At 37.7% G+C, this 9,902-nt stretch overlaps 2 protein-coding genes across 2 annotated transcripts; both read left to right on the plus strand.

Annotated features, from left to right (window-relative positions):
• Nucleotides 1-2,114: 2,114 nt before the first annotated feature.
• On the plus strand, nucleotides 2,115-5,617 carry LOC137098712 (uncharacterized). The gene is made up of 6 exons (XM_067475238.1): nucleotides 2,115-2,422; nucleotides 3,197-3,379; nucleotides 3,488-3,739; nucleotides 4,117-4,215; nucleotides 4,447-4,464; nucleotides 4,879-5,617. The coding sequence occupies exons 1-6, from the start codon at nucleotides 2,356-2,358 to the stop codon at nucleotides 4,962-4,964; spliced, it is 705 nt and encodes a 234-aa protein (XP_067331339.1). The 5' UTR covers nucleotides 2,115-2,355; the 3' UTR covers nucleotides 4,965-5,617.
• Nucleotides 5,618-6,364: 747 nt separating this feature from the next.
• On the plus strand, nucleotides 6,365-9,604 carry LOC137098711 (cell division cycle protein 20 homolog). The gene is made up of 11 exons (XM_067475237.1): nucleotides 6,365-6,510; nucleotides 6,799-7,004; nucleotides 7,103-7,245; nucleotides 7,329-7,425; nucleotides 7,525-7,650; nucleotides 7,748-7,944; nucleotides 8,042-8,136; nucleotides 8,232-8,469; nucleotides 8,664-8,789; nucleotides 8,917-9,034; nucleotides 9,158-9,604. Exons 2-11 carry the CDS (start codon nucleotides 6,815-6,817, stop codon nucleotides 9,331-9,333), a joined length of 1,506 nt encoding a protein of 501 aa, XP_067331338.1. The 5' UTR covers nucleotides 6,365-6,510; nucleotides 6,799-6,814; the 3' UTR covers nucleotides 9,334-9,604.
• The last annotated feature ends 298 nt before the right edge of the window (nucleotides 9,605-9,902 follow it).

Raw genomic sequence — 9,902 nt, forward strand, 5'->3', positions numbered from 1 at the left:
CTTGCATTATTTCATGCAAGTTAATTTCATTCAACTTTGTGGTTGTTTTATGTGTTTGCTGCAATTTTGTTTTTCTTTGTAGGTGTTTTACGTTATTAATGTGTCCTTAAATGAGCCCTTTCCACCTCATTGTCAGTGCACCTCTTTTGGCAGTAGGCGGTTTTAGTTATTTTGTAATGTTTAATTTTAGGGACATTTTGCAGTAAAAAAAAACAGACACCCTGATCCCCCTGGGTCTAATGTCTGAGCCCAAGTTGACTCATTCAGTAATGCATCAATGTCCCATAGTTTGAACCAAATCTTTTGCATTTCTTTCTTTCTTTCTTTTGCTTGAAGTTTAATGCAGGTAACAATTTAAATACAAGCATGTAAGTAATACAAACTTTAAATAAACAGTAAATGCGTCTAATTTCTGATGCAGGTCTATCCAGTTTCATAGCTGATTATGATTACAAAAACAAAAAAATAAAAATAAAATAAAATACACACGCTTAACCCCTTTGCCTCCATTCAAAGAAGCCACCAACATACCGGTTTGGCAAAAATGACAATATCTGGTCTTAGACAACTCAAGTGTAATCAGTAAAGAAGCTTCAATATCTATAACTGACCTTGGAGCGGTTCTGCAAACACTTCAAGACAAAACATGTAAAATGCTAAGAGTAAAATGCAATCATTTAATCATCCTTGATTTTCCATCACACATACAAACAAAAAACATATTTTTAATAAGAGCAGAATCACAAACTAACATGAAGCCTAAAACAGCCCTTCTCTTAGTGGAGGTCTCTGCTATCTCACAGCAGACTGTTTATATAGTCACTTCCCATATGCCCTGCATACCTTCCATTTTAAGCGTATGCCTGCAGATGTTTGAGGCACGCACTGTATATGAAGATCTAAAGATGACACTATACTCAAATAAATCTTTATTACATAACATCCTTCATAACATTTAGTGATGTCCCACACACACACACACACACAAATGCAGTAGACAGAATGATACTGTAGAAACTGACATGCTATCATTAGTGTGCTCCTATGTTATTGTTTCTGATAAATCTTATATCAAGCATTATGTGTGAAAAAAAAGTAGAGACATAGAGGTATGTTATTTGGATAAGAAATGAACTAAGTGTTCTGTGTTCAGATTAATATTAATAACAAACTGTCAGGATAACATTAAGGGACAGTGTAAAACATTCAGTAACATGCCGTGAATGATCATAACTGGAAAACTGGCTTAACACTGTTGCAGATATGTATTTCACAGAAAGACAATATTTAAAGTTCATCTCCTTAAAGGAAGAATAATAATAAGAAAAAAACAGAATAGGATTTGCTGTTAAACAGACAGAAAACGTGTGGGAAACAGTGTCATTGGAAATTTAATCACCTCTGTAGCATGATACTAGCCCCAGCATGTTTATTGGCCAGAGGATGGGGTGTTCTCCTGACTCTGAGGGGACTTCTGCCTTAAAGGGTTCTGCGTCACCTCCCTGAAGACCCTTGTTGTTCAGGTTGGCTAGAGGCCACTGTGCTTCTGAAAATATCCAAATTATTGTGAAGGTCTACACAAAGTTCCTTAGACTTTGTGCTCTAGGTTTTTGTCCTGACATGCAGAGTGAACTGTGGGACCTTCCAGGTCTGTGCCTTTCTAAACTATGTCCACTGTGTTATACTATGTACAACCTTGTAGGTTGCTGGAAAATTTGGTCCCGAACTAGATTACTACATTTTAGACCATGTACTCAGTGGCCTATTTTAGTTTTAGTAAAGAATTTGAAGGGGTACATTTACTTGTGGAGTCTAATTTTAGGCAGATGTTTACACTTTTACTTGATATTTGCACTGTAAACCTAATTCAATCCGTATTGTAAACCCATACCGGAAATCAAATAGCCTCATCCGCTGCCATGGTTACTAATGGTTACCACGCTAAATTGAATTAACTAACAGTAGTCTGAGCTGAATAGAAAACTAATTTCTAATTATCTAATTATTAAAGATGGTATTTGTTTTTTGAGAGCAGACGCCGGTTTTACAGGCTAAGCGTGCAAAAGCACGTCGCAGTGCACGTGCTGTCACACCATTAGCCAATCGGAGAGCGGCTGTTGTTTCACTGTAAAGAAACATTCTGAGGGTCAGCCTGGGGTCCCTGAGAATAGGAAGGGAGTTTCGCATTTTGGGTTTTATATTCCTTTGTCCGTTGTTCCGGACTTGTTATTAGTGCACTGGGTACATTTAAAAGGTTCAAAACAATCGCTGCTATTTATAACAGGGTTTGCTGAGTTCGCCTCTTGCTTGACGCTTGAACGCTGGTTGGATTTAAAGCCGAGTTTGACGCTAGAAATGCATTTTCTTGGCAGTCTTGTTCTAATGTTATGCCAGTTATGCCGGGGGTTTCCAGCTCCAGTAGGTAAGAAGCTTGCCTCGAATTGAATTCTTTTCCAAGGTAGTTTATGAATGCACACGCAATTGAATGTACATTAAAAACGGACGCTGCGGGACCAGAGCATGTTGAATAGGAATCCTTCGCACTATGTTTACAGGAATAGCCTCTATGTTACTAGAAATACCTCAACAGAAAACAGTAAGAAAACCCCTTTCTGACAACATCTCTTATACATCTCTTATATCCAGCAAGTTCCTATGTACTTAAATCTATAAATTAAAAAAACAACAACTTATAAACTTAACTTATTTTCCGCTCTTTCTCGCACTTGCATCTCGTGAACTGTGAACACGTTTTTTCCTTGACGTAGATTCTTGCTGCCTCGCTTTGGATAAAAGCATCTGCTAAATGACTAGATGTAAATGTAAATATTGGATTGGATGCAGATACAAAATGTATGCAAATACAGCAGTTTAGTTACTTTAGAGATTTAAAAAATCATATTACTAAATACGTTGATTGCACTAGGAACAATTACTAAACCTGTCAACATCTATTCACAGCTTAAAAGGGCTTGAAGTAATGTTCTTCGTACAGAAAGTGTAAAGTCATCAGAATCAATGCTTTTACTTTCAATTTTACCTTTAAACACTATTGTTTTGTTATTTTTATGTAATGTACATTATTGAACAAGACTAATTTTACTTTAAATGAAAACTTGATTAGTCAAAGACTACAATGATGTCTAGAAATATTGTTTTTATTATTAATGAATGCAATGTGGTTCTCTTCCATCAGATACCATCATAGTTCAGGTCCAGCAGTGGGGAGAGTTGGGTGTCCAGCAGACTGTCCACCAAGTTCTTCTTAATGGAGTAGCTCTCGCTGGCACAAGCCAGGAAGTCAACAGTATTATGCAAATAATTTCAGCTGATTCTCTCCTTCCGGCTCTTTTCAGTGACAACCAGACTTCAGTTCTGAGTATGAAAATCATCATGTAACATAAAAAATGTATTAACTTAACTCAGAGCTTTATCTCATGATGAGCCTAAAGTTATTTTTGTAAATAGCTTTTATCTTGCTTCTTAGGAAATCACACTGTGCTCCGGTCTCGTGAATGCATACTGGAGGGCTCTCAGCTGCACTGGGCTGATCGTGTTTTTTATGATGGAAAATTGTATATGACTCTGGACCATAATGGCATGTGGACAGCTCACATGCCGCAAGCACTGACCTTCCAACAGCTGTGGGACCAGGAACGCACAAGGACTGAGAGAAGCTACCTTCAGGAGGGATGCATCAAGCTAATGAGAGAATTAAAGCTTTCAGAAGAACAGTCCGGTACGTGTTGTTTGTATGTTGACAACAACCTATCAAGTCATCAAGCTTTAAAAAATGTGGAGCTTAACAAATGCAATAGAAATACTGAAAAAACTAACCTAAACAACTTAGAATATTTCCCTCCTTAATGGCATTTTGACTTGATGCGCTTATGGAAAATATTTTGATTTAGTGGAAAGTCGTAGGATTAATGATAAAGACCAAAACACTATTATCAAAGCAGTCTTCTGGTGAAGTCAATGATCAAATGAAGGGTTATCCTAAAGTAGACATTGGTTTGTCCCTGTGATAGAACTGTACCTCTTCATACACTACCCAAACAGTGACCTGTTTTGTTGACATGCAGTCAGGTTGCAAATTTGAAATGTTTTCCTTAGTTCCAGGGATTCCTTTGCCTCAGGTTCTGATACCAATTTTTGCACTTCTGGCCTTAACTGGACTGATGACCATCAGCCTTCTCCTCTCCAAAAACAATGGTGAGTAAATATGAGTTTCACTTTTTACAGCAAGAGTGGAATGCACTATTGTGTTGCATATTATATGTACATAACAGCAGAAACCCTTTATACTTTAACTCTGATTTTATTTCATACCTTAGTTACAATGTGCAGTATAACTTGGCCTCTTTTAAAACATGCCCTGTCACATGATCATAGGGAATATAAAGCATAATCATGTGCTTTGACTTTCTCACACTCTCTGCTTAGGTTTGAGGCACCCTGGAGGTAAGAAAACAGCAACCCCTGTGTTTTCTTTTCAGTCTCTTTACACCTCTTAGTTAGTATTTTGAGGAGCTTGATAGAAGGTTAAATATTAAATAAACTCAAAGCCACATAACCTTTGGATGGGTATGTTCTTAGTTTTCAAGGTGTTTGACAGTCATATTGTTTGTCCATCCTTTACTTGATGATAGAAAATATGATCTTACTTTTATTGACTATGATTTTATTGGCAGTTGGCAGGTGACCCAGAATAAGAAACAAGTTCTCAAAAAAAAAAAAAGTAATGTTAGGAAAGTTTATTAAAATGGAGATTCTATAGTAGTGTACTCAAATCAATCAGTGTTAGCCTCATTTTGGTTGGTTGAGTTATTCAGTAATAAATGTTGGACTAATCTGTGCTCTTGGATTACCTTGTAGGTGTTGTTGGCTCAATTATACATTACCCTAAGGACATGACTGAAATGGCTCCAGAGACAAAAGGCAGTGGTTACAGTACCTTGTAATTCAAATGTCCAGCTGAATAACACGCTCACATTTAAGCTCTCTACTCAGTTTCTGCTGTTAAATATCTACTTATCGATTTAACCCTTTTTTCTGCTCGTGGAGAAAGTGCTACCCAATGACAGTAACAAGCTACTTGCCTCAGGACCAACAGTGCAGTACAATCAAAGACATTGTGTGTGTGCTCTTAATTTTATTTGGGATTCTTTGTTTTTTACCTGTAACTGATCACTTTATACACTTTTACTGCAGAGCTACACACTGATCACTGCTTACAGCACTGCCTTCAGTTTTGCACAGGTAACTGTAAATGCAGACATTTTCATCTGTCATAATTTCTGCTCTGACTGACCAAATGTTGTGTTTCAACCACATACTATTAGCAGTAATAGAAAACTTAGACCTATAAAAGATACAGTCAGAAACTTTTTTGTAGTCTGTGCATAAAGTCCTGCTCAAATCAAATGTTTTATTTCTCCACTGAAATCACAATAAAAGACTGTGTCCCACTAACCCTAACCCTTATGCAAAAAGTCTCTCTGTTCTGTTGTGTTGTTCAGTGTGAGGTATTTCTTTGTCATTCTGTGAACTGCTGTCTATATGTTTATCTATTCTTGTTCATGTAAAAATTGTTATTAAAAAGTATTTTATGTCATGTTTTTCAGTTAATTTCAGGTCACTTTATTGTGTGGCATTAGGGCAAATCACAATTCACATTCTTTCCTTGTCATCTTTTTTCCTGGACAGGCTGTAATAGTTATCTTATGGAATTTTTATAATAGCAGGCCATGTGTCATGGTTTCATCGTGTATTGGAAGTCGAAAACTTTGCTTTTGTAACTTTCAATACACCATTTTATCTTATTTGAATACTACCAATTAAATACTCTTTTAAAATATGATATATATTATTAAATATGTTAAAATATTATATTTTAACATTCAAGTACACTATCACCAATGTAAAAGATTCAATTCAATTGAACTTTATTTATATAGTGCCAATTCACAACAAAATCATCTTAAGGCACTTTACAGAATAAATTCAAGACCCCTTGATCTATTAAAAACATAATGCCTGTGTCTTGACCAAGTCATCTTTGGAGAAAGGGTTTCTCAGGCTTAATGGAATGGTTGATAAAATTAATAAAAAAGATAACTAAAAACAGATTTTTATTTAATCTCAAAGAGCTACCTAAAATTTGAAGGTGGCGATACTGGAAACTTTTGACCTCTGTAGTTTTTCTGCTGTTTTTATTTCTGCACTTCAGAGTTACATTAGAACACTAACAACTTGTTTGACCAGCAGATGGCGAGAGCTCGTGTAATAGAGAGGTTTGTTTTCCAACGTTGAGCTATCCGGAAATGTTTCTACCAATCACATTAAAGCATTCGCAAACGTTACTATAGCAAGGCGACATCGGCCAACCAATCGCAGGAGCGCTTTGTAGCATTTAAGCCGTTAGGCGTCATAACTACGAATTTCAAATTTTACAGCGGAAGGAGAAAGCTGGCTGAGTTTCTCCGTGTTTCACGTTTCTTTGAGGAGGTGAGCTAATTTTGTTCGTTTTAACTTTGATTTAGTCAGTCATTCAACTTACAGACGTTATTTTTTTAAGGTTAGCGTTAATGCTAACGTTAACTTGACTTCATTCATTTACGTTAGATTTAGTAGGTCATATTTCTCTAGCTAACGCCAGCATCGCTCGCTTAGCTAAGAAAGCTAACTTGGGTAATTTAAAACGTAATTAGCGTTATTTACTTTTACATAATACAAGAATACATTATAAACAACGATGTGTTTCATATGTATTTATGTATTATTGTCCACGTGCAGTGAGAAACTACACCAGATGGCTAACTTTGGGTTTGAGAACGACATCCACAGTATCCTGAAGCTGGATCTGCCTGTCGCAAACGGTACCATATTAAGGTGGAAGAGAAAAACCAGTTCTTCAAACACATCCGCCGTGAGCGGCTTGTCACCTGGAAAATCTACCAATGTGTCGCTCAGTTCATCTAAAACGCCGAGCAAAACTCCAGGTATTATGTGCTGATTGCGTTTTAACGTTAAAGAAACTGCAGTAATTGCTGTTTACGTTTCTGTATGTTAATCACTGGGGTATTTTTTTCTATTGCAGGCAAAACGAAAAGACAAACGCCCTGTAAAATGGGCGGTGACCGCTTCATCCCCGTCCGAAACAACAGACAAATGGAAATAGCAAGTTTTCTTCTTACAAGGGAAAATGACCCACCGGAGGCAAATAATACAGCGATGTCATCAGTAAGAGTGTTTGTGTGGTAGATTTACTTATGACTCCTTTGTTAGTCTGTGTTTACTGATTGAGACTTGCTCCCTTTTTAAAGGAAAAGCAGAGAGCGTGGTCTGTGGCACTAAATGGATTCAACATTGAAGATGCAAAAATCCTGCACCTTGGAGGGAAACCCCTGAATGCACCGCAAGGTAATTATGGCTCCATGCCAACACGATGATTGGCAGGAATATTACATAATCTTAAGGTAAGGATTTTCTTCCATGGTCTAATTTCTGTCCACCTTACAGGCTATCAAAACAACTTAAAAGTCCTCTACAATCAAGTTACAACACCGGCATCCGGTAAAAAAACTAGATACATATCATCAACTCCTGACCGAATTCTGGATGCTCCTGAGCTGAAAAATGATTTCTGTAAGTTTGGCACTAAACTGCAATTTATGTGAAACATTAGTCACTGTAGATTTCACAAACCTGAAGATTAATCCCCACCCCCCCCCCTCAACCATAGATTTGAATCTGCTGGATTGGAGCAGTCGAAATGCTCTTGCTGTGGCACTTCATAACAGTGTGTACCTGTGGGATGCCACTCAAGGAGAGATCACTCATCTCATGAAGATGGAGCATGATGACGACTACATTTGCTCACTGTCCTGGACCAAAGAGGGCAGCTACCTAGCTATTGGCACCAGCGACTCCAAAGTTCAGGTCAGTGTGATGATGAACATAATTTTGTTTGTAAAGGCACACAACACTGACATAACTGATTAAAATTTTATTTATTGGTTCATTTTTGTCTTCTTAGTTGTGGGATGTTGATAACCAGAAGCGCTTGCGCAGCATGGCCAGCCACACAGCTAGAGTTGGAAGCTTGAGCTGGAATGAGCACGTTCTTTCTAGGTCTAGTTATTTCTCAACCTCAGATACAAGAGATTGAATCTGATATATTTTTTAACAGGGTTTTATTGTAATATGTTCTTCTTTCCACTCAACAGTGGCTCCAGATCAGGAGAAATACATCATCATGATGTGAGGATGGCAAACCATCACATCTTTACACTCACTGGTCACTCGCAGGAGGTGTGTGGACTGAAGTGGTCCCCTGATGGGAGATACCTTGCCAGTGGGGGCAATGACAACTTGGTGTCTGTATGGCCATCTGTGTCAGAGGGTGGTGGCAGAAACGGCAGCCAGTCAGTCCACAGTTGGAGTGAACATCAAGGAGCTGTAAAGGTGAGCAGCTTCATACTCTCACAGAGTGGTGTGTGTTTGTTTTTTTGTTCGTTTGTTTTTTTTTCTCCCTACTTTTGGATTTAGCAAAACTCTAGATTTTATAAAATTGCATGGCTTATATGTTTATTCTCAAATAAATCCTTTGCCCCAGATGTGTAAAGTCTGAATGTACCTTTATGGTGTCATTGTTTTAGGCACTGGCTTGGTGTCCGTGGCAGTCAAATGTCCTTGCATCTGGAGGTGGTACCAGTGATCGCCGCATCCGTATCTGGAATGTAAACAGTGGCTCCTGTATCAGTTCACTTGACACTCAGTCACAGGTGACCGCACACTTCTCCATCCTAGAGTTTCATTTATTTAAAAATGTGACCTTAATTCTATGTTGGGAATTTGACCTGGTCATGATAACACAGGTCTATACTCAAATAACCTAAATGTGTGTTTCAGATCTCATCACTGGTGTTTGCACCAAACTACAAGGAGCTGGTCTCTGCCCATGGATATGCCCACAACAATGTAGTGATCTGGAAATACCCCTCTCTCACCAGAGTTGCTGAGCTCAATGGTAACTATTTAACTAGATAGACTCTGTACTTGTTCACACATACTTTAAAGAAAATAGCCAGTCATGCGGAAATGGCTGTAATGGTTCTGCTGCTCTAAACAAATTGATGCTTTTATATTTTAGGCCATGAGGACAGAGTTCTAAGTTTGACTCTGAGCCCAGACTGCTCTACCGTTGCATCTGTTGCTGGAGATGAGACTATTCGTCTGTGGAAGAGCTTTGAAGTAGACCCTCTTAAGAAGAAGTCCAAGGAGAGGCTGGTCAAATCAACTAGCAGCATTCATCAGTTAATCAGATAATTTGCTTTATCTTGGACTCCTCCCAGCCCATGCTGAATTCATTGAAGCAGAGTGTTTTTATTTAACAATAAAGATTTCCACTTGGTGTTTTTAGCAATACCTGGCATCTTACTGCTCCAGTTGGTGATGTAATAAGTTGTTGTTTCACTTTTCTACACAAGTTCTAAATCATGTTTAAAGTTGTATTTATAACCTGTAGTCAACTTTGATTTTGTATTCTGGAACAATTGTATAATGTCATGGGTTATAAATAAATGTTTTGTTTACTGTATGGTTCTGTTAATCAGCATGATCTTGTACTAATCTGTTAAAGTGCAGTGCTATGATCAGTTTTGACAAGATAAAGTCAACATGTAGATTTAGCAATTAATCTGCCCATGCAAATAGAAATGCAATTTGCAATACATGATACCTGCTGTTATTTCCATCTAGTAACTAATGTTACAAAGGCTCCCTCACTTTTATATATTTCAATTCAATTGATGATTTCAATTCACATCATCTTAAGGCATTTTACAACAAAGTCAAGACCATAAAGAGGAAAACCCAACAAATCTCCCTGGAGCAAG

This window comes from Channa argus, chromosome 14 (assembly GCF_033026475.1).
Source record: "Channa argus isolate prfri chromosome 14, Channa argus male v1.0, whole genome shotgun sequence".
Classification (NCBI taxonomy): Eukaryota; Metazoa; Chordata; class Actinopteri; order Anabantiformes; family Channidae; genus Channa; species Channa argus.